This window comes from Amblyomma mixtum, chromosome 9 (assembly GCF_055824585.1).
Source record: "Amblyomma mixtum isolate Tamu chromosome 9, ASM5582458v1, whole genome shotgun sequence".
NCBI lineage: Eukaryota > Metazoa > Arthropoda > Arachnida > Ixodida > Ixodidae > Amblyomma > Amblyomma mixtum.
In genome coordinates this window covers 78,370,770-78,395,088 of record NC_143020.1, presented here as the reverse complement: position 1 = coordinate 78,395,088, position 24,319 = coordinate 78,370,770, and the positions used below count along the sequence as shown (strand labels likewise).

General features: G+C 43.7%; 1 protein-coding gene across 3 annotated transcripts in view; it reads right to left on the bottom strand.

Annotated features, from left to right (window-relative positions):
- Nucleotides 1-24,319, bottom strand: part of LOC149329813 (uncharacterized) — a 65,070-nt gene that overhangs the window by 7,460 nt on the left and 33,291 nt on the right. For 2 of the 3 annotated variants that reach the window (XM_089560504.1, XM_089560506.1), the window contains exons 11-14: nucleotides 8,940-9,572; nucleotides 6,681-6,944; nucleotides 4,430-4,642; nucleotides 1,673-1,930 (exon numbers count right to left, since the gene is read on the bottom strand). In XM_089560504.1, the coding sequence (XP_089416630.1) occupies nucleotides 1,673-1,930; nucleotides 4,430-4,642; nucleotides 6,681-6,944; nucleotides 8,940-9,572 (1,368 nt within the window). The remainder of the gene's footprint in view (nucleotides 1-1,672; nucleotides 1,931-4,429; nucleotides 4,643-6,680; nucleotides 6,945-8,939; nucleotides 9,573-24,319) is intronic. The other variant, XM_089560505.1, reaches the window with a different exon arrangement.

The following is a 24,319-nucleotide window of genomic DNA, read 5'->3' as shown; positions in this document are numbered from 1 at the left end:
CAATAAGTGTGATGAATAAATAACGTGACCCAATTGACTCTACGGCCTTGCTATGCCATGATGTCTTTTCACGGAAAGACATTCACGATGTTAGGAATTAAATACGACGAAGGCTGCTCTGGCGTCAATGTTTACCAGTTCGAAAGCCAACGTAGATGCACCACGTAGTCATGTAGTAGTCTTGTAGTGGGGCTGTCATTTCCTGCGAACGGTGTGACCTCTGGCAAACATGTCATTGTAGTCCGATACAACTTAAGCCTGCAGTGATGCTCCGCCCACATTTAGGACCGGCGCACAGAATTCCGCCATGACGAAAAAGTAGTCCGTTGTTGAAACTTTTCTTGTCACGTAAACAAGAAGTGAACAGTAAGAAAAATGTTATAAGCTCTAGAATTTTGTATCTGGCTCGTTTCATAAAATGAAGCATTATAAAATTGATTTCGTTTGCACCTTTGACAGGCTAGCGGAGTAATAGAGTAAGCCGCGTACCGATGTACAGTGTTAACGACTGCTGTTTTTTTAATTTGTATCCGACTATAATAGCTGGTATCTGATATATATTTCCCTCTTCTACGCCAAATTAAGCGAGGCAGTGGTAACTCCTCAGCGTGCCAGTTAGTCTTTCTTCTGCTACCTCTAAATCATTCCAGAGCATTTATTCATGGCCATCATATGCAGCGAATAATACGGTTGCATTCTCATATTGGGAGCCTACTTTTCAAGGTGTGCGCTCGATTCGCTGCTCACATGGGTATCACATTATCTGCACTCACCTTAATGCGAAAAGGAAAGTCCTGGGTCAGGACATGCAATCGCCATAGTCATGTTTTCGCCCCCACAACGTCAATGACACCGATATCATTGTTACAGTAAAGATTTCAACTGCTTTTGTTTTATACCAGTGCATCATAAAGTGAAACACAGAAAACACATCTATACACAGAAGGATATGATTACGGGATAGGTAATGAAGGTGAGGTAATTATATTGGAGCTAAGATAAAGAACAGCAAATGGACATTGGGAAGACAGGTAACGCTAGTGGGTGGTGACCTGTGCGTTATAGAGAAACACGCGGGATCCTAAATAAGGCAAACGCAGCAGGGGTAACAGAGTGTCATTTGGTATGGTGAAAGTAGTAAGTCTGCGGCTACTGAGTTAGAGAAAATTTTGTTTTCAAGGACAGAAAGTTCAAAGTAGCATTCTCGGCTCTCAGTGGACACTTCAATCGCAAGTGAGAGAACGAAGGAGAGAGGGAAAGATGCTGTAATGATGGGAACGGTAATAATTTAAACAACCTGCGGATTTTTAATGCGCACTTCACACAGACATCTTTTTGCGTTTAGCCTGCTTTGAAACTCGGTCTCCGTGGCCAAAATTCAATCTGGATCCTTCATGACAGTAGCAGAGAGCCTTAATCACTCGCCAAACAGGGTGGGTGATATAGTGGCCGCAGCTGGCACCGGAGAATGTTAATCCAAATTAATCCATTTGATTGGTGTAGAGGGCGTAGGCTTAATTTTGTGGGATGTGGTGGGAATTATTATTCTGTGGGGTAGAAAGAAAGGTTTCTTGCATTTAGCACTATCACTTCTGCCTTTCTATTAACTGGAATCCAGGTTCTTTTTTTTTTTTTGAACCCTTCAGGATTGAGTCACCGTCCTATATCTTACCAGACTGCTCACAGACGAGGAGTGAGCTTCACCGTTGAACCCATTTCTTGTCGTGAAACTTCCCTGATACGGCGCGGTGCTTGTGTCGCTACGCGGTTCTGGGTCGTCTGGCCCTTTGCTCATCTTCCTGCCATTTTTTCCCGTAGCCGGCCCTTTGTCAGAGGAAGTTGTAGCGCTGTTCAAACTGCCCTCTTCTTGGGGAGTATGATGAGTATTGAAATTCTGGCTCTCTGCATCTGGCTTCTGTTTCTCCATGTCCTGAAAAAAAGTATGAATTATATGCGACTAACCATACTGAATCTAATATGACTTTTCCCCAGCATAATACAAAGCAATATATTATATCATTATACATGATTAGAGGAGTTAAAACTTTCAAATGATTTGCATTCCCACATCAGAGAGCATTGTGTTACGACCGCCATGGTCATTATTAAACAATCATAGTGGTCCTAATAAGACACCTTCATTTCTTGAATCGAAAGAACACAGAGAGAAAACGTTGAGTCTTTTTTTATCTTTAGGACAACTTTACAGTTCGCTTTGATATTTCTGCAAGCAGACTTCTCGGCTAACCGCACTAATCCGTACGTGCTGCCCGAAAACACATTAAAATAAAAGGGAGGACAAGAAATGGCTTCCAATAATCGAGTATAGCGTTCTCATAAAAAAAAGACCACTCTTACCAAAAACCAATTTTATATGCTAAAGAAGACAAAACGAAATGGGTGCACCGCCTTCACCGCCCTATCTAACCGCGAAATGCTTGTTTCGAAGACGTTATGGAAAAACGTGGCAATACTCGCTTTTCTGTGGCGGCGTGACGAAAGTTGAATAGGCTGGCTGGAAGTTCTATAAATCCAATTTTCTTTCCAATGCGTGCACTTTTTGATTCCTGACACGTCAGCATAGCAAGAAATATTCACTGAATCAATGTTCGCTGAAAATAATTGCATGGAGTCGTTCGTTCTCAATGTTCCTTTAATTAATTTACTACCAGTTCTAAGTAGAATGCGAAGTTTAATTTATGCCGCCCTCTCCGGGTGAACTCCACGGCGCCCTTTAAATTGTGGCGACACCAAAACATTTTTGTTTCTTTCTAATGATGCGCAACACATTTGTAAACAAGCACAGTCATATCGAAATAAAATTGGCCTTATAGAACACTCATTTCCAATTATTCCAACCTTACAGTTTGGATTCCAATTCCAGCCGCCGAACAGAAGCTGTCACGTCATATCTAAGGCCGGCCTTATGTGAGGCAAGCTTCATTGCATTGTACGGTCTAATTTGATACAGCTGATGTGTTCTAGCCTGTCCCAACAAGTGCGATGATGGAGACCGGAAAAAATGGATATTTTAATGAACATTCCTATACCCTCAATCTAAACTGCGCATCACTACGTTTAGGCTGCTGATGCCGAAAACGAAAGCGCACTGCGAAAGAAATTCAGGCCAACAATACCGCCGGCTTGATATGGATTCGTCCATGTTTACTAATAACCCATGCTGAAGTGCAATGAATGAAGCTCGAAACGGAACTTTCGCTATACTCTACCCTTTACAAAAAAGAATTCCTCCCAGAATGTATGCAAGGCAGAATTCTATTGCACATTTATGTCTATCGGGGTGGCCTGCCCTCAACTGTTTATTTTTTGTCAGCATTTTTTGCTCAACCTTCTACATACAGTTCAGACTGCCTGGCTAGAGGCGTCACCGTTCATTGTCTTTTGCTGGTAGCAATAACTAGCATGACAAAACCAATGTTTGTCTGTACGCGTGTTTTTCGATTTATAATTTACAGTAATGAACGTTTCGCATTATGAACGAGGCTGGGTTCGAAAAGCGACGGCTGCGTTGAATGTCCACGAAGCAGCGTTGTTGCAGAAAAAAAAAACCTTTTACTGAGTTTGGAACCATCGAGGTATTACACGGAGTTATTTATGGGAAGAGAAAAGGCTTACTAGTGCGCTAAACTATTGAGACAACCGCTGCGTTTTGCTTATAACGGATATCGCTGCTAAGAAATACATTCTACCAGTAACCCGTACCTCGGAAGGATAGTTTCGACTGAAGCACAGGCATTCCAACATCAAGAACTTCTCCCTAAATGTATCCCGCGCTGCCACCAAAATTCTGGCTGAATGGAAGTCGTTTAGGTTGCACCAGTGGCTAGCCAATGTAATCACCACATACCCTAACTCCTCAGTACCTTGCGCGTGCTCGCGACTTCCGGGTGTTCGTGTTTTAAACTGGCCACCTGACAACATCTATTCAAGGGCATCAGCGGCCGACCCTTATAAAAATGGTCCAAATACAGTGTAGAGGCTTCTTACCGACTCTATTGACTTCCTACAGATATTGTTTTCTGTCTATTAATCATATTCTATGAACTGTCTATAGACAAAAGCCTATTAAAACTTTATCGCCATGAATCTATAGATTGTCTAAGGGCTTTCTGTGGCATTTGTATTGCCTATAGACTGCTCTATAGGATTTGTCTATAGCGAGTCTATAGACTTTATAGACAGAAGTTTATAGACACTCTATAGACTGTCTAAATTTTTTTTGGTAAGGGGAATAAGCGGTGCTTCTATTTTGCTGTTCTACCCTAATGCCCGATGTTGTCTCAGACTGCAATCTCGTTATGACTCGATTCTCACTTAGCAGCGCATTTAGTTCAGCGACGTCCCGTTCAGAAGAATGGAAGGGACAGTGAAGCTTATTGTTAAGACTGCCGGAGGACAAAGAGCACACCTCGTTGTTAGGACCGCTGTTTGCTGGGCCACTTCCTTGAGATGGCGTGTCGCATGGTTTTCTGTCGTATGACAGTTCTTGCATTTCCACATCAATCCTTCTTTCCTTCGTGGCGCCACTAGTAGTCAAACCTAAGGTTTGAGCGATAGAGCGGCCAATAGAAGCGCATTGTGATAGCACTCCATCAGAGTCTGGTACGTCCGCCTTCGTGGTCTAAAAAGAAATAGAGAAAGGGAACATTTTGCTGTAAGATACTTGAATGGTAACCTTTCTCTATTAGCGCGCCATCCAAGAAAAAAAAGAACACCATTTCAAAGCCTCAAAGAGGATAAGAAAAATTTCCTTCCCAATAGGGCAGCGCGCCTTCCCTTTTTAATATCACCGCGCCATTGAGTTTTGTTGACCTCAGCTGAGGCTCTCTTTGCGCCATTGAAGCGAATGCATGTGAATGCATGCGAATATAGTGAAGGTGGATTCACACAATAGACGCCACGATAGTTTCCGCGTCATTTGTATATCTAAGGAGGATGGGGTGCGAAATAGTGTCAAAAGATTTGTTCGCATGTTCAGTTCTTTATTGAGACACATTTTTTGGTAGTTGCATAACGTAAAACTGCGATTAACGAACAATGTGTTCCAGCTGGCCATGTGATAATACTGTCACGGCTTCCTTTCACTCCAAACCCGACCATGATATATCGAAAAAAAGGGAGGCGGCAAGTATTCTGGCGTCAGTGTCAACTGGTTCGACCGCAGCCGTAGGTGCAGTAGTGGTCACATCAAAACGGCAATTTGTAAAAACGGCACGATACCATTCAGATCTACGCGCGATGTATAAATCCTTTACGCCTTTTAATCAAGTCTTCCGAAATGTGGCACTGCTTGCTGCTCAGCATACCTGTGCCCCATCCGTCCTTGAAACCCTGAACTAGTCCACCGCATTCACTCCATGGCTGCCATACGCCACGCGCTCCTCGATTCGCATGACCCTATGAGAACATAGTATTGAGCACGCGCTCGCTTCGCGGCAAAACGGATATTATTTTATTCTCGCTGGCCCCAAGAACGAAATGGAAGCCCTCGCTTGGGACGTCTTTCGACGCCGATATTGTTTCGCCCGCACGACCTGTCTGGGAGCCCTATTATTGTGAAATTAAAATATTTACTACTGTTTTTTTTATAACACCGCATCATAAACAGAAACAATGCCACTGCGCTAGGAGACCGCAGGGAGAAGATTGTGGGTTAGAGAATGGAGGCGAGTGAATGATATCGCAGCTGAGATAAAGGGACAAATCATGGACATTGGCAAGCCTTGTAACGTGAGTAGCAAATAATCTATCGTGTCATTTTCAAACAGGCCGGATTCAAAGCAAGGCGAACGTAACAAGGCGCAGCTAAGAGTCACGTGACAGGATGGCAGTAGGAAGTTTACGGTTGTAGAGTGAAGTAAAATTGGCACTTAAAAAAGTTAGCTTCCCACTAGCGTTCTCAGTTCTCGGTAGACCCCACAAAAGCTCAGGTTGGGAAGGGTCGAATGAGGGTGTGAAAGGAAACAGAGAGAGAACGATGCGATAGGGGTGGAATCTTGAATAACTTAACGTAAGAAGTTGGACTAGTTGGTACGTATTCATGGTTAAGGAGCGAAAAAAAGACGAAGGGAAACAGAAAAGTACGACAACACGACACAAGCGCTCACACACAATCTTGAATAACGTCGGCCACCTGGGGATTTTTCACGTGGGCCAATGAAGCTGAGGACACGGCCGCCTTGTCGCATTTCGCCTCGATCGAAACCCTGCCTCCATGGCCGGAGTCGAATTCAGGCCTTCCAGTGCTGTAAACTAGAGCTTTAACCACTGGTCCAACGCGGCGGGTGAAGTAGTGGCTGCAGCTGTCACTGTAGACGTTTAATCGCAATTAACAAAATTAGGAGGCGCAGTTGGTGTGTTCCGGCTGATTATGTTGATAATAAAGGCTGCTTCAAGAGATATATTTAGGTTTGACAGACGTCTTATGGGTGGCTTTCTATCCTGTCTACCAATTATAACCCTCTTCAAGCAATAAAAATGTGGGTACGTTCTGTAGAAAATTTGCAGCGTCAATTACATGAAAGTGGCTTTCGGTCAGGCATTAAGTTGTGGGACGGGAATGAATATTTCGTGCCATTAGTACTAACAGTTCTTTCTTTCTACTGAGGAGAATTCAAGGTTATTTTTTAACGCTTCATTATAGTAATCGTATATCTTACCGGACTGCTCAGAGACGAAGAGCGAGCTTTTCTTTCGCTCTCATTTTTTGTCTTGACACTGTCTCCACAAGGCATGGTGCTTGTATCCTTAAGTGGATCTGAATCGCCCGTCACTTGGCCCATCTTCGAGCCGCTCTTCTTCGCAGCAGCATTTTTGTCAGAGGAAGTCAAAGTGGTGTTATTGAACTTTTCTGCGACCAAATGATGAATATTGGCACGTTTGAACTCCTTATTTTCTGCTCCTGGATTCTGGTGCTTCATGCTCTGAAAACAAAGCATGCAAAGAAAAATAATTACTGCACCATTTGAACCCGATGACGATTTTGTCCTCAGCACATTACAAAACAAAATAAACCAAAACATGAAAAGTTTAGGTGATTGGAGGAGAAATCACATATAATGCTTTGCATTCCCACATCAGACATCACGATGTCGCTAGAGCCATTGGCACTATTGAACTATGATTGTGGCCCTAATATGACCGCATAAATGCGCGACCCAAAAGGATGTGCCGAGGAAAAGAAAAATGGCTGTCTCTTTATATCTCTACGGCAATTAATACATTTAATTTTGATATTTCTGCAGGAGGCCATGTCGGGCAACCGCAATCAGCCATACATGCTGCCCACCAACTCTAGTGATGGCAACAGTGATGGCAAACAAAAACTATCTTTTACCGACCGGGTACAGCATTCCAATAAAAAAAAAGAAACGCTCAGGTAAAATAGATTTCATCTGCTAGAAACGTCAGGAAAAAAATGACATGGATGTGTCGCCATAACCGGCCTATATCGCCTGCAAAATGCTTTCTTCGACGACGTTCATTACGCTCGCATCTCACAGGCTACAGCACATCATGAGGTAGGGATCGACAGGCTGGAAGATTTTTAAATGATATTTTCTTACCAATGAATGCATCTTTTGCTACCTGACGCATGTTAGCACAGAGAGAAAGATCCGGAGAATGCAATGTTTGCAGAGAATAATATTTTGGGCACGTACTGAGTGTCTCTTAAGTAATCAAATAGTAGTTTCGTGAAGAATGCAAAAGCTGAAATGTGCCGCCTCCTCCGGGTTACTGGAATAAAATGCAATGCTTTGGGAACTCCAAGGTTTACATGAACTTTTTGTGACGTTTCAACATTTGTTTGTGTTTTTTGTAAGGATAGCAATACATTTGAAAACAAGCACTATCGCATGCGATTCAAATGATTCTTACAGAACACTAATTTCAGTTTATTCTCCCATATACTTTTAGTTTTGATTTTGAGCAACCGAACAGTGTCTCTGGCATTCCAATTAAGGACGACGTTATATGAAACAAACTTTATTATATTGCTACAGTGTCGTTTTATTCGGCTCTTACGCTAGCCTGTTCTACGAACTGCAATGACGGAGGCTGAACAAAAGGATGTTTCACTAAATATTGTTTATGCTTCATCGAATATCCTCAATCTAAAACATGCATCCCCACCTTCAGGCTGCTGAATCAGAAATGGAAAGCGCACAAGAGAAGAGCTTGAGGCTTACAGTACCACTGGGCGGATGTGTATTCTTCTATGTTTCCTAATGTCTTGCGCTAAACTGTATTGAAAAAAAAAACCCGAAACAATTATGTTTCCGCTTTTGGCCCTTTTATGAAGGCAATTTATTTGAACAGTATAAAAGGCAGACAATTCGCAAATATACTTCTATCGACCTGACTTCCCCCCAACTTTTTTTTATCACCATGTATTGCCATAACTTGTACTTAAACATTGGACTCCGTTGCAAGAGGCGTCAACAATTATTGCGTTTTGATAACTTATAGCAGCCAAAATTAATCTGTTCAACTTTATAAGCTACGCAATCTCTTTGATTTAAAATTTTCAAGCAAAAATTCCGTCGTAAAAGTACACTCAGTTAAAATAGCCGCTACTGTGCCGATTGGCCAAGTCTCCTGCAGAGAAACATACATTGCCACAGTTTGCAACCTTCGAGTTATTAGATTCACTTAATGTACGCAGGAAAACTTTTTATAGAGCTGCACTGTTGAGACAAGCCTTATGCGTTCGTTATAACTGATATCGATGCTAAGAAAGACATTTTACGAGAAACATTATGTTTAAAGCAAAGATATACCTTTTACGAGAAACCATCATGTTGAAAGCATCGAATGAAACAGAAACACAGGCATTCCAACATGACGAGCTTCTTCCTAAATGTATCCTGTGATGCCACCAAAGTTTATGGCTTTATCACCAAGCACCAAACTCTTACCTCTTTAGTGCCACCAGATGTATCCAACCTTTGTTTGCCGCATGTCCCGGGATCTTCAGGGCTAATTCCTGCTGTCTGTTGATTAAGTGAGCTGCTTGTTGGCTGAACGACCGATGGTTTCAATTTGTTGACTTCTACTGGAACTTCATTTATTTTGGTTGGGACACGTTCGCTGATGAACACAGGGTATTTTTTCAGGTAAGACTTGGCTTTTCTTTGTAGCCGCTCCTTGAGGACCGAAGGCGCATAGTCAAAGACGTCCTCCCATTTTATCCCCTCTCTTGGCGCTGAAAGGTGTTTCGAAAGGCAAACCCTGGCCAGGAGAGCTATCATTAGGCAGTCGAAGGCGTTCGTTTTAGAAGGATCGTTCATGATGTCCTGTACGCAGCTATCCAGCTTCAAGTCAACAAGCCCTGTATGTAATCTGGCGTATTTCTCATCATCAGGGGTTTTGTTCGCTCGACACCACTCTTCCATAAGAATGAACGCCGTAAACCAGTCTCCGGTGTACATGTAATCAAGCCAGGCGTCATCATTCGGTGATTTCTGGCTGCCTTGGCTCCGAACTTGAGCGAAAGTTGAGGAGTCCTTGTCAAATGAGGATTTCATGTCAGTGCACGAAGAAGTTTTGCTCTAGAAAGAAAGAGCCGGCAAAACAGTTTTGAATGCTGGGCATATGTTTCCGACATCTTTGTTGAAATGCTGATAACACTTGTTGTCTCGATAAAAAAAAAATATAAAACCTCTTCTCAGCTGCAACTGCACTTCAAAGATTCCAGAATTACTTCCTTGAACACAGAGTTGATCAGGAAGGAAATTTTTGAATTGGCACAAAAAAAAAAAAACGTTTCAACCGTACCAGATGCATGGGCACGCGAAGTTAGGCTTTAATAATCTCTTTTATTACCAAATGCCAACTAATTTCACAAATATTTTATGTGTCTGCAGGTATGCCCACTTGCAAGTTCGGTTTCTTATAGTTACAGGAATAAACATATGACTCCTGCCCAGAATTTTTCGTTCCGTCTCACTCTGTTAACCATGCTGATATAAAGCCTAAAAATTCGCTCAGAAACCAAGCAGCTGTATGCAGCTTGTTCTTGTTTTCTGCACTGCATAGTTTCAAAAGAACCTTTCGAATAGCGGTCGACAGCATCTGGATTACGTTAGCCGTTTGGCGCGCCTCTAGGAATAAGAAGTTTAATGCATAGTTTAATTCTATCAAAACTATATTTACACTTTTATTTGTGTCGAGATAAGAACGCCGTAATAATAATATTGAAAAAAAATCTTCTCAGCAAACAAATAATTGCAACATGCATCTTTAAGTGAGCACCACCAATCTCATTGTATACACTGCGCTTTGTGACGTCGTATCTTTACGGCGAGCAAACAACGCGTACTCTCAGATTATCAGTTGTTGAAAGCCAGACGTCGTCTTAAAATTCGGAGCGTTTTAACTTTTGAATGGTTTATTGCAGGCACCATGACAAAAGTGACAATCTTGGTGCAATGTTAATTTGGTGCGAACGCAAGGCACAGTAAAGCGCTAACAACAAATTGGTGACGAAAAACACTTCGACCAAAGCCCTGGATATTGCCATATCCTGTTTACTGTAAAGTTATCTCTATTTTAAACCTGTTCTTCAGAAAATAAACCCGAAAAACAACATACGCACGCGGAAATTCAAAAGACAGGGCAGCAGACGAGATGCATAAAGCAGTCGCGTTGCCAATTTCTTCGTGGAAGTGCTCTGCAGCGGTGTAAAGTGTGTAACTAAATTGTTTATTTTTCACAAAAACAAAAAATAAAAATGTAAAAAGTGAAAATGAAGACTACCTATGTCGGATTTTTCTGTTTAATGTCCCAAAGCTGCTCAGGCTGTATGGGGCGCCGTACAGATGGACTAAGGTCCATTTCGGCCACCTGCGGTTCTTGTAACATGCACTGGCATCGCATAGTACACTGGCCTACAGCGTTTCACTGCCACTGAAATGTGAGCGTTGCGGTCAGCTTCGCACCAGCGTCTTGCGGGTCAGTTGCCGAGTACCATAACACTAAGCCACTCCGGCGGCAGGCGACCTATATATCCATGATTTTTAGGGACGTATCAGGGCAATAATTTTGATTTCATTATTTTTAAAGGCGATTTTCTGAACTCTCCTTGACTGCTTGTGCTGCAGATAAATTGTACCTTGTTTGGTTTGGTTTATTAGGGTTTAACGTCCCAAAGCGACTAAGGCTATGAGGGACGCCGTAGTGAAGGGCTCGAGAATTTTCGACCACCTGGGGTTCTTTAACGTGCAGTGCCATCGCACGGTACACGGGCTCCCAGAATTTCGCCTCCATTGAAATTCGACCGCCGCGGCCGAGATTGAGCCCGTGTCTTTCGGGTCAACAGCCGAGCGCAATATCCACTGAGCCACCACGGCGAGGCAATTGTAGCTTGTGTTAGCCTGGTAATGACCATTGGTTTCTCTTACACATTATCGAACCTGGGATTCAAAAAGGATGGTAGAGTTGTGGACTCCACCTCTTCTTCACGCTTGCTCTTGATCTTCAGACACCCAGGTATGGTCATTAAGTGCAGCGAAATGGCGCTTCAGTATTTGTTTATAAATTTATGGACAAAGAATCATTCATCACGTCAGCGTTGTCGCCTTCGTGGGTACCGGGATGTAAGTGCATTCTAGCTTCTTTACCCTTTTTTTTTCTGCATGCAGGCAGCTATGTGTATTGTAGTTGCCTCTGGTACAACAAAAACTCGTGAGGCATGTGTACAAAGCCCATGCAAAGTTAAGAAACACATGCACTTCAAGTGAGCATTGTGTCAATGTGTGTTGCTGTTATAGAATAGTATCGACATGCTGATTTCTGTTCCCTTTGCACTCCGCTTGTCTGCTTGAACAAACTGCCGTTGCCTGTACTCATTGCTATAAAAGTTTATTTTTTCCCTTTTCACTGACTCGAATACCAGCATTCAAAAAGTCCAAACAGTCCAGTGTTCTATATTCACGGGTCGTAGCCTTCATTTCGAATGCACTGGCTGTCAATTTTCAACTCTACCCACGCAGACTTAAGTTCATTATGATGTGGCTCTGGGTATGCGTGGCAGCGGCCATGTCCTCTCTGAAGCTTCCTTCTCGAAGCCCTATAAGCGTCCCAGGGGTGAAGTTTTTCTTTCAGTTGCAAGTGAAAAAGTTTCAACCACAAGTTGCACACATTCCAGTGTACACCACGGCTATAAAGCGCAAGTCACAGTGCAGTCACCGCCGGCATAGGTCACATTATGAGCGGCTGTAGATTTTGGTTCAGAATAGAAGTCAACACATGGCAGCCGCGATCTGCACAGCGCCGCCGTGGGCAAACAACGTGCGCAGCCAGACACAATGCCTCAGCCGATGAAAGAGCACGGGGCGGAGCTTATTGTAGCCAGCTTCCACCCACCCGCACTCTCCAAGCATGCGTGATGTGTAGGATGTTTATGTCTTCAGAATGCCAGAATTGTTACTGTTTGAAAAGGCAGTTAGGCTCTTACTCGGTTTATAGCGAAGTTGGGTGCATTATTTGAGCATGACATAGCGAGAGGAAATGAGCATGGGGTATTCTTCTTCTAGGGGCAACTACATGATTAATTTTCTTTTCTTCAAATTTAAACGGCGCTAAATTTCCAGACGAATACACAGACAGACATGATAGGACATGAGTAACATTGTGCACTCCCATTGACACCTTCACCACAATATACTTTGCATCTCCAGTTTCGTGAAAACATTTTCCCATGAACTGTTTTCTTTCAACGCTCGAATTGTGCAGAGGTCCAAGACACTGAGACTTGAAGTAACAAAAAATATTAGCACGTGCGACCTTAAGCGACTACTCAGCTCTAGCGTAAGCTAACGAAGTTGGGTTGTTAGTGCGCCCTGCAGAAGAAATAGGGAGCACAAATTTTCTCCTAAAGACCGAGCTCAAAACGGCTGCGAATCCCGCATAATTCTCTTTGTTCACACAAGTACAAATTCGGCGCATCCTAGACGGCATGCAAAATTAGTTTCTTATAGAAACAGTGAACATAGGCGGTGCGAGCATTAGCATGCCGCCATAACTCTGGTGCCTTCTGTTGCTGAAAATAGAACAGCTAAAACGCCGGCAAATCGAAATAACCTGGCTCTCTGAAGATGCGTTCACGTGCTACCGGGAATGACTGATCACAACAAACTCAACGGGCCGTGGAGGTCAGATAACCACCAAGCTCACATTTTACAGACAGCAAATGGCTGCCTGCCTTCTTAACCATGGAAGTGCGAGATATAGACCAGAGGTTCCATGCAGGAAAGGCGCCTGGCGGCCATGATAAAGCGGAAGTTTGGGCTCTACCTTAAGAATTGCTCAGTTAATGTTGTTGTTGGAGTTTTATTCCTTACGCACGCGATTTTCACCTTTCCTGGTCGCCTGTGTAGAAGTCATGGCCTATACACGGTGCGACTGGAACTTCACTATCGGCAACGGTACGGGCAAACAAATCCGCAGGGCAAGCAGGTGCCGGCCAGTCGTACATACAGCCGCATCTGTTTTCTCACAGATGTGCTTCCTGAGTCTGCTTTTCATTTTCCTATCTCTGATTGTCCATTTCTACCTTTCCTTTGCCGCGACAAAAATATCAAGATGCTGCACTGATTTGATAGTATTTCAGAGTGTTTATTTTCGGTAATGCTTTCAGTGATACACACAGGTTGGTAGATAGAATGCAGCGTGCTCTACTGCTGACGGTTTACAAATATACTGCGTGGCCTAGATGCTATTCAACACAAAAAAGTCCGCAAATTTCAAGCACATAAGGCTCGACTTGTAAAGCAGATTACATGGCATAAATCTGCCGTCAACATTTTTTAAAGCAGGAGGAGAAGGAAGAAGAGGAAAGGCAGGGCGGTAAACCGGAAGAATACTCGGTTTGCTACCCTACAGTGGGAGAAAGGGGTGAGGGGACAAATAAAGAGAGAAAAGAGAGTAGAACAGTTCCTAAAAACATTAATATATTGAGTGGTTCTGCAGTAGGCGTAGTCTGGATGATGATTGTGGTGATTGAGCAATATTTTCGAATGCATCTTGAGTTGCACTTTAAAACAAGGGAAATGGTTGCGCAAAGCTAACGTGAAAATCATCAAAGAAACAAGCATAGAACAAGCGCTGGATTATGGTCTATGCTGCTCCGATATTGTTTCCGTTTCCTTAGCGCTGTCATTTTTCATGATGAATGACCGACTGGGCCAGACAAAGATAACAGATGCTGTATAACCTTCGAGCCCGTTTCATTTTCCCACAATAATATTGTCAAGTACAAACGTTTCCATGACCATTACGCACTGACGAAGTTGGATTTCGAAAGATCTCTGTACTAATACCGATGGTTCCGTTGTCCACAGTATGTTACTTCCGTATGCGACTACTAACTTGGCCATCTATTTTGCGTGTTAGCGAAGTTCACGTTCTAGTGAATTCTTTTATATACTACATACTAAACCCATTTCCTGCGTAATCTTTGAAAAATATCTTGGTCTGAATCATGCAGCGTGGAGACGAAGCGTAGGTTGTGGGTCGAAAAGTGATTGCGATCGTCAGTATTATATTTCACATTCTAGGAGCATACTGACTCCTAGCGCTGTTCTCGCCATATGGCATACATGTGCACGCAACTGCACGCCTGCATAGCTTTCTACAAGGGATTAGTAAAACAACTGAAGGAACACTGCAAGCAGCTTACTTCCAGCACCGGCTATTCAGGTTTCTATTTCTTCTTTGCCATACACCTTGCATCGAACATAATTTGATACCCTCAAAAAAAGGAGCAAAAGACGCTTCTGACAGTAGAAGAGAGATGGAAGCACCATGTTATGTCCATTTGAAGGTAGTAGTGTTGAGCGTAGCCATGAATAATAACCAGCACCCATAAAAAATTAAAATCAACGAACAAAGCAAGCATGCAATGAAAATGTCCAGAGACGCCGTAGATACTGTCTTCAGAATTTCTTGGGGTGAAGTGAACAATTTCTGTGGCAGAGTTTTATTCCTGGAGCGTCCAGTGGTAGGCTGAGAAAACAAAGAAAAGAATACAGCATTGAGGAGTGCCGTCTTCTTTCTGGCGCACTGTCTAGCATGAAAATTATACGGATTAGGAAAATAATTTTTATCGCGTTTTGGGTTTTTTAAATGAAAAAAGGAGTGTCCTTTAAAATATTTAGCTTTTGCCTGAAGCATTTCTTCATAGATATTGTGGGGAAAAAGGATATTATTTATTGTGTCGTCAACTTTTCATGCTTGCTGAAAACACTGAACATATTTTGCACCGAGTAAAGGTAGGTGTTTTACGCATTTATAGGCCCCCAATATTCAGTCCATGCACGCAAGTCCTTCCGTGTGCTTGCACACAAGTGGGGTCATGTGCCGAGCTAATAGTACCGCAATTTCTTTTCTGAGATAAAAGAGCAGTTGTGGACATGCTGAGGGATGGCTTCTGTACGCATAAGCCATTAGAATAATTGAAAACTACGCATTTCTTTTATCAACTATCAGAGTTAATTGGTTCCACAAACTCACCACGTTTGCAGTTGCAACTTTGTGCTACATTCCCATTCGCAATTAGAATCACATGCCCAATGACCGAATCGATGACGAAAATATGCCTTGTATTTACACTCTAGTTCCAGGTTCTCAAGACTGCGTGAATTACAAAGACGTGGGTAAGTTCCACAGTGAGAACTGACATGACATGAAACACTTTCAAGAAAATTTCTCTTCCTCCCCACCCCACTAATGTAGTCCAGCGCAGCGTCGTCAGCTTTGATGGTTTTAGAAAAGAGGTCCGTTTGCAACGTGAGATCTTTAGCTATCGAAGCTCGTGCTAGGCGTCCACAATGTGCACACAACAGTAAACAGTCGCTAGACTAAATAATGTCCCCCGAGTGCTATCAAAACGTACGGTTGACTCTAGCCTTCCTGAGTGAACCTTCTCATTGATAGGCGACACCCCGCAGCACTGATATCAAGAGCTGGAATGAGGTTCTACTGCCAGCGAACTTAGGTACTTCGTTGAGCTTCGTGCCTGCGGGATAGGGGTGCATTCAGGTCGTACTGCTGAATAGGCTGCGTTTGCAGCTAGGTTTCAGTGAAATGAGCAGTGTGGTGGTGGTCGAGGCCTGCAAAACGTAAAAATGCAACGTCTAGGGAGCCGCAAATTTTATTCAGATGGAGGAAGCATTTTTGATTTTCATACTGAAAATTCGTACTAGCTGCATTTAGACAGCATGAGATGTGTGCTGTGGGAATCTATGTGTTTTCCGCCGACTCGCCCAAACCACCTCATATTGTTGGATAGGCCACGAGACGTGTAGAGAATAGGCTGTAGACTGTGACGATCGGTATCGGATACGTCGATGCAGAACTTGCTGAAATAGCATGCTGCCTGGTTTGTTGAAAGGTTGAACTTGTCTTACGGCTGCTTAACATGATGGCATAGCGCCTCTTCTTTCGTGACACAGGTGCCACGCCTCCCGCGACACATTTATTAGTATGCTGTAGTTCTTTATTTTTTAACCCCCTGTACCCATAAGAAATTACGTCCAGAAAAAGTAGTGGACGCCAGCGCCGTTTTCTTCCTTGACCTCAATTTCAACGTCGAGCGAGAGTCAACCTTCAGAGCTGTTTTTTATACTTCCAGACATTTTGTCACTAACTGCGAGCTCCACCAAAATTTTTTTCCGGGGAGAAGGGAGGGGGTTTCAAAGGTTACAAGTTGTATTGCAACAACGCGGCAGATTGAGCTGTTTAAAATGGCCGTGGGGATCGCTGTATTTTTTCGTTCTCAATCTCTACCTCAGATTTTCAAATTAGAAAAGTGCATAAAAGCGCTGCCCGTCTACATGTATAGTACGCGTTTTGAAAAGAGGGGCCAGCTGCATTTTCAACATTGTTCTATCACACAGTTTCTCCGCTGGAGGAGTTACTTGCTCTCCGCCGTGCATACAGCCAATTCAGGCAGTGCTCCTCTAAGCGCCATTAGTAAATGAATGTTCCGTTTCGTTTTCGTTTTGCAGCTGACGCGTTCTTCGCAATGGTAAGTGAAATTGAGCATGCTATCGACAAAACTCATAGCAATTTGCGAAAAAAGCGGAAAAAATTGTTTCTTGCTTCACTTTAACAAGAAAACTTTGCTGTCTTAAAGGCTAGGTGCTGAAAGCTGGTGCGAATCGATTCCTTAAAGTCAGAACCCAAATCTTTGAAATAGATGGCACTTTCTTTAGTAGTCGCCTTTAAAAATAAATGGATGCAGAAGAAATGCTGGAAATAATATTGAAACTGATACCTGCCCAGTGAGACCCGTGGTGTGAATTAAGAACATCGAAAAGTCCACGGGGAAGACCAAAATTTCAAAATGATGATATAATGAAGGAACGAAATGACAACATAACACTTGGAATAATTACAGGAATTTCTTTGCCCTTGTCTTGGAAGCCATGTTTCGCAATGAGAAATTGAACTTTGTGTAAGTAAAACTACGCAATCACATAACAGGAAAGGAAAGAAGCTATTGGCCACACATTGTATAGCAATAATTTGTTAGACAAATGATCGTGTTACCAAAGCGTAAGCCTATGCATAGTTCTTATAGTTGATCGCACTGTCTAAAGCATTTAATCGCATGCTTTTGGCAGAATCGAGATATGTAGCTTGTAAACAAAAGTAACTTCTCAGGAAAACACCATGACGTCAAAACACTTGCCTTCCTGTAAGGAATTGGTTTATGGTTCATGGGGTTTAACGTCCCAAAGCGACTAAGGCTATGAGAGACGCCGTAGTGGATGGCTGCGGAAATTTCGACCACCTGGGGGTCTTTAACGTGCACTGACATCGCACAGTACACGGGCCTCTAGAATTTCTCCTCCAAAGAAAGTCAACCGCCGCAGCCGGGATCGAACCCGCGTCTTTCGGGTCAGCAGCCATGAACCACTGAGCCACCGCGGCGGCTGTAAGGAATTGGGGTAGGGTGTTTTCCTGCGATGCGTCCTTAACGATAGCCAACCCGGATATTTGCAAAATTTTGATGCCTGTTCAGCGGTACGAAGCGCGACGCGCTGATGGGAAAATCAATATTTCGTGGGCAATGCAAACCAGTTATTCTCTGCTTCAAATACTGTCAATGCATATCCCACCTCTGTACGATATTTGAAATGTATACTGGGAAAAGTATGCTTGGAAAATACTGTTCTGTCCAACGGCGCAGACACTTTAACGTCGCCGTATTTGTAATCAATGCAGCCATTGGTAAGGAAACGTTTGCCCGAACAAAGGAGCTAAATTGCTTTTTTCTGAAAATTTTATAATGCCAATGCTTAGTACCAATATGTCGCCGTGTAGCGTAAACCAATCTAATCCACTGTAAATGAGCGAATCGTGTAGGATGTAAGCTTGCCACATGATTCGAAGCATGAATGAGGCGAACGAGTCCTCAAAATTATTTAAAAGCCTGAGTGTACGCTCAGAATGATAGTTTCAACAAAATTGGGATCTGCACGAGGAAGACATGCCCGAAAAATGGCGAATAACAAAATCTGCAGGATTTTCAACCAGCCGTATTTATTGGGAGCTTTCGTGGCATCGTAATCCGTGCCTCTACAGAGTTTGGAATCAACTCCAAATTCAACACAGCAACGAAACAAAATAAAAGTATGACAAAAAAGAGTGTAAAGGAAGAAGGCAGCAGGGAACATGGGAATAGCATAATAGGAATCAAAGCGCACAAATTGCAGTATCTGTGGGTGCAGCTAGTACATGGGTAGTATTTGGAAAGGTACAGGCAAAATATGTGTTTATTGACAACCATAGATTAAGCAGACCTTTTAGTCCAGTCACGTAGGAAGAAGGCTGCCGAAGCGCTCCAGCAAAAATCATGCCAATGAAAGACAACCGTGGCTCATTGGATGCTTGCAATGTGGAGAAAATAATACAACCGGAAGAAACTCAATTCACTGTTTATGAGAAAAATACAATCTTCAAATTCCGCTCCCCAGAGTGCGTATCCTCCAATTTAGTTGCAGCAACCGTTCAGCCAGCTAGTAAAGAAAGGTTTTTTAATTTGATGACCACGGCTGAGTTGTACCTGCCGTGGCTACCTTTTGGAGAAGTTGGCAGAGATAGCTGACATCGAAGGTTTTTGAGCTGTCAGTGAAGGTCACTTCGCCTATCAGCGGTCTTGCCTTGATACACAAGGACGTTGTGGTGATATCCTCGGAAACAGGAAGTGGACGCAAGCGCACAGAGAGATAAAGGTGCTTCTTACGCTTTTTCAAGCAAGGAAATTCTGTTCCTCCATTAAAATATATAAAAAATCTGCAGTAACAGGAAATCCGGATGTAATGCCAAAAATAGCGGCAGCTCAGCACACATATTGGCACATCGGTGCTGAAGCCCTGAAGCCCGCCCCCGGATTCTCCGAAGACATCATGTGGGGTAAGAATGGCAGTCAAACTCTTGGGCTCCCAAAGCTACCAAAACTGCACTAAAACAAAAAAAAAACATTCACTAATGGCTACTGATTAACCTAGGTTGTGCACAAAAACCGCAAAAATTTGTTCTGAAGAAAACTCCACATTCATTTGGCCATTCGTTGTTTCCTTTCTACGCATGAGCATTGCCTTCCGAGAGATTATGCAACCAGACTCAGTCTTCCCTCAGCGGATGTTGCGCATCCCACGGTTATCACACGAACTCCTAATGGCATGAAAGCCTGTCAGGCCTACGTGCACGCCAACCTTACGCAGGTGTTTAACTTCTTTGACTGGCAACATATTACCCAATGATGGCTTGAGGAAGTACTGCTGAGTGAAATATATCCTGACAGCTGGGCCCTCATTATGGTTGGATTCAGAGTCTGAAATCACAGGTGATGGGATTGGAAGTGCTGGCCTGGCCAGCAGCATTCCTGATGGGCTAAACCTTGGAGCCAATCACGAAAACTCGCTGATTTCTCCTCGTTCTTTCGTTTGCAAGAATTCTTGCAGTCCTCACTTTCGCCTATTGTATAGAGGATGGCCTGATGTCTTGCAGAAGTGCTGATGGTAAACGCTGGTGTAGGTATAGCACCACGTTTGTAGGATTTTGAAGCAGTGAGGCTTTCGAACACTGCAAAGACCTCATCGGCAGCATCCACTTGCGAAGAGACGCCACTGAAGACCGGCAGTCAGCTTAGTGAACATTGTCCCGACCATTTCAACTCGCGCTGCGAAGAAAAGAAATGCGTTTTGCCATTGCGTACCAGCACTGCTCTTATAGTCATCAGCAGCATAACTACGCTGTCATGCATAATCCGCTCTCTGTACTCTTCGCCTCCCTTCTCATACTTGACCTCTTTTTGAATCTACTCCGTTCTCCTACTGCTTTCTGCCGCCATTTAGGAACTTTAAACTCCTGCTAGAGCCACGCTGCCAAATTAAGAGCAAGATTATTGCAGAGGAACTAATTCTCAGCCTTTGATGAATATTTAAGCTGAGAATAAATCGAACGGCATGCTGCTCATCTTTATGATCTGTATCTTGAAGGAAGTTGTTGAAATCGTGGGCTGTGCGCAGGGGGCCATCGGGCAGTGCACATCTAGCAGCCGTAGCTTGGCCCTCCTCGGTTTTCTTTGTAGTTTTTTTTGGGGGGGGGTTACTCGAGAGGCCTCCTCACCGGCGCCGTTAGAATAGGTTTGTTTTCAACAAATGTAGTAAAGTACATGCAAGAACGGCGGTTAGCAGGCTGCATCGTGGCCGGCTGCGAGAGAAAGAGGCCTTGCAAGGTCTCGTTCGAGCTACAAAACTGAGTCGACGCGCGGGCCCCTTGCGCTTCGAGAAGGGGGTCGCCCGTAAATTTATTGCTTTTAGCGCCACACAGCGTGACCGAGGGGATGCCTCACAGACTAGCAGCGAAGGGAGGAGCGCGGCCAGAGCATTGCGCACTTGCGGTTCGGACATAGTGCTGGCCTTCCCTGTGCTTCCCTGGCGTTTTCTGCGTTTGAGTCTCCGTGCTGTAACCAATCGGAAATGCGTAACGTGTTGTTGGAATTTTCGCAGTGCTAGCGAAACAACAACCCCGTCAGCACCGGCGTGCTATTCGCTCCTTCAGCTTGAACGCAATTCTCCTGATCGGCTCTGACAAGCGCATTTCCTATTGGTTACAAAAACGGTCCCCGCAATGCTGGGCAAAGGTATTTAAGGTGAGTTTCGGGTGCGAAACGGGGAGATGAAGAGAAATTTAGGAGTTCGAGAGGTGCCGTAGAGATCGGCGGCGACGTGCCGAGCAGAGGGAGTGGAGGGCACGTCCCTTCAGGGTGCCAGTGCAATAAATACGTAGTGTCCCCCAGACGTTGTCCACTCTGTTCCGCAACGTGTCGTCTGATCACCGAACAATCAGAAGAGATTAAGATCACCACCATCGATCATATTATTTAAGTCTCAAAGTTAACTGAGCTAAAGGAATGAGTCCCTTGCGGCGCGAAGCTATCGTGAAACGGATATAATTATAATATTAAAAGAGAAAATTGGCGTCTTCTTATACGTAGGATGCTCGCTCTTGACATACAGCTGCACTCAACTTAAGACACAGTGTTTTCCGCGAATAGCTTAAGGTCTGCATGGTGAAGTTATATTAGGAAAACTTTTTCTGCGATCTGTTCATGATGGTGGATACTTAAACACGGGTTCTTGATTTTCATTCGTTTTTAATGCGCAACCACTCATACGTTCGCCAGAGCCGAGCCAAAATCTTGCTTGCCCATCTTGCTTGTGTATTGCTCGTTGGCGTAGCAACTGCGACACCAAGCGGCAAGATTTCGGCTTCGGTCGATTTGCCCGAAATTCGATGTCCAACCATAATTGGGAGTGCTGGACATGCTGGTCGCCTCCAAATTTGAGCCAAGTAATTTCTAAAATTTGAACCGGACCACCCGCCCTCCCAAATTTTACTATGGCCGATTTGGACCAAAATCCATTTGCCGTACCCGACGCGATGAGAAGCTTCAAATTTGCCTCGGGCGACCCTCTCCAAATTTGACATTGACAGATTTGGAGAAAAAGTGATGTCGAACCGTAACTAAGCGTGCCCGGCACAATAGCAACTTCCAACTCTGTCCCGGGCCTTTGCCATAATTTTGCTCGAGTCACGCCCGAAATCTGATTTCGGCTCATTTGTACCAAAACTGATGTCCAACAATAAGTTTGTGCCCAACACGAATGCAACCTCGAAATTGATTCGGCTCATTTGCAAAAATTTTGTGCAGGCCACCCCAGAAAAAGTTCACAGCTTTGAGATTTCCAACACCTCGGTGCTACGGTGTCGCTTGTGGCGTCACCATTCCTGCAACCGCGCTTTCGCACGACGCACATCGGTTTAAGAAGAGTTAGACGCCAACTATTCTTTTTCCTTTCCACTTCGATTCTTTAGAGCACGTACGCTGGCTACTATTTTTTACTTATGCATACTTAACATCAGAAAAATTGCGCTCGTCGGAAGGCACTAGCCGTGGGGAAGCAAATTTCCATTAATGCCGCAGAATCGTGCCTCTGTTGCTTGAACACAATACACTTTAAAGTCGTATTCAGTACGAATATAAACTGAGTTTGTGTTCTACCGCTGGTACTTTGCTCGCCAAGGCTTCTCTCCTATGAATAATTCTCCAATTAAGCAGGTCGTGGAGTGAGGCCACCTGTTACCATTTTATATTTTTCAAACACTAATTAGAACTTTATTTTAATATTGGCTCTCCTGAGAATATCCAAGGAATATCTCGAATATACTGATTCTCTCAAGTCTGGCGAGATTTATTGCAATGACTCTTAGGGCTGAACTTCAAGCCTCAGTGGCAGGATTGCTACTAATATCTGGTACTGAAGACATTTTGTTTACTGTTGTCCATCTAAAAAGCTCTCTGCTTGCACAACGTTTCTTAGGAACCATGTGAGTAGTGCACAAAGGCACTGCCTGCTTAGGTCGCGAACAATTCAACGCGAATAAAAAATTCATATTCAGCTAAAAGAGGATATTCGCCGTAGATACTTGTTGTGATGTTTACTAAAGGTGTGGAGAGCAATGATGGTACGGTTGAACAAGTTCGTTTATTATCAGTCAAAAGCTTGTCCACATGCGATGACAAATGTACCATTTAGTGAAAATGAATCATATTTACTGAATCATATCAATCATATTATTAAAAGAGTCTGGTAAATACAAATACATAAAATTGTTCCATCGTAGAATAATTCTGACCTGTCACAGCTTAAATGACATATTACACTTCATCAATCTTTTCTGTTGCCGATTCTCATTCGAAATGTGGCATTTGGAGCATGAGGAACGCCGAACAAAAGGAAGACAGCTCCTTTAACGAAGGTATATATATATGTGGCCGATGCCTAGCCCGGTATACAGCAAAAAATTCTTTTAAGCCGTGCCCAGCACGAAATTCCACCCTTCTCACAGCTTTGCCTTCGACCATGTGAATCGCTATTTGCTGCCGCGTACGCGCTGTTTGCATCGTCGTTCGGCGACGCGATTGTCGAGGATTCCTCACGGTGTGTCCCAGGTTCATTGGTTCCCCCCTGCAATTAGAAGAAAAATATCGCCCATCACTATGTTTATCCCCGAATTCGTTGAATGAAAAAAAAATGTAAAAAAGAAGTAGCAGTGGTTTAACTACGTTACAGAGCATGGTCGAGTGATAGCTGTTGTGGCTTGTCTACCAGAAACGACTTGCTTTGGATTCAGCTTAAATCTCGAGGCTTCGCAACGGTCAAATCAACGGAATGGCTAATGACGAAATAGGTTAAACATGGTTTGGTACAAATCGAACAAGGTAAAACTTTGTGGGTTGGGTGGTCCGATTTTTTTTTTTTGAGAGACCTGAGTGAAATTTGGAGATTACCATCTTGATACCCGTAGTCAAATCAGACGGGACATTGAATTTGGTCGAAATCGAAAGTCAGATTTTGGGGTGGGCCATATTTACGAGTGGCGCAGGTCAAACTCGGTGACTACCGTCGTATCGAGCCCATTCAAATTAGCCTTGAGAAGATGAACCGGACAAAAGACAGCACACAGACGAGTAAGAACACGAGACACTGTCCCGTGTTATTGAAGGCAAAGCTTCACTATGGGTGCCCAGTTTCACCGGATGCCTAGTTGTTACCTTCCGCTGAGTAAGAGGTCAAACCATGGAAAAGAGAACAAGAAATTGAATCACTATCTATGACTGGGAGTACAACCCGCGTCTCCGCGCGGGTTGAACTAATTTAAGGGCCGCTCAGCGATACCACTAGGCTCTCGACGCAGCCAACACGCCTCCTGTTAAACT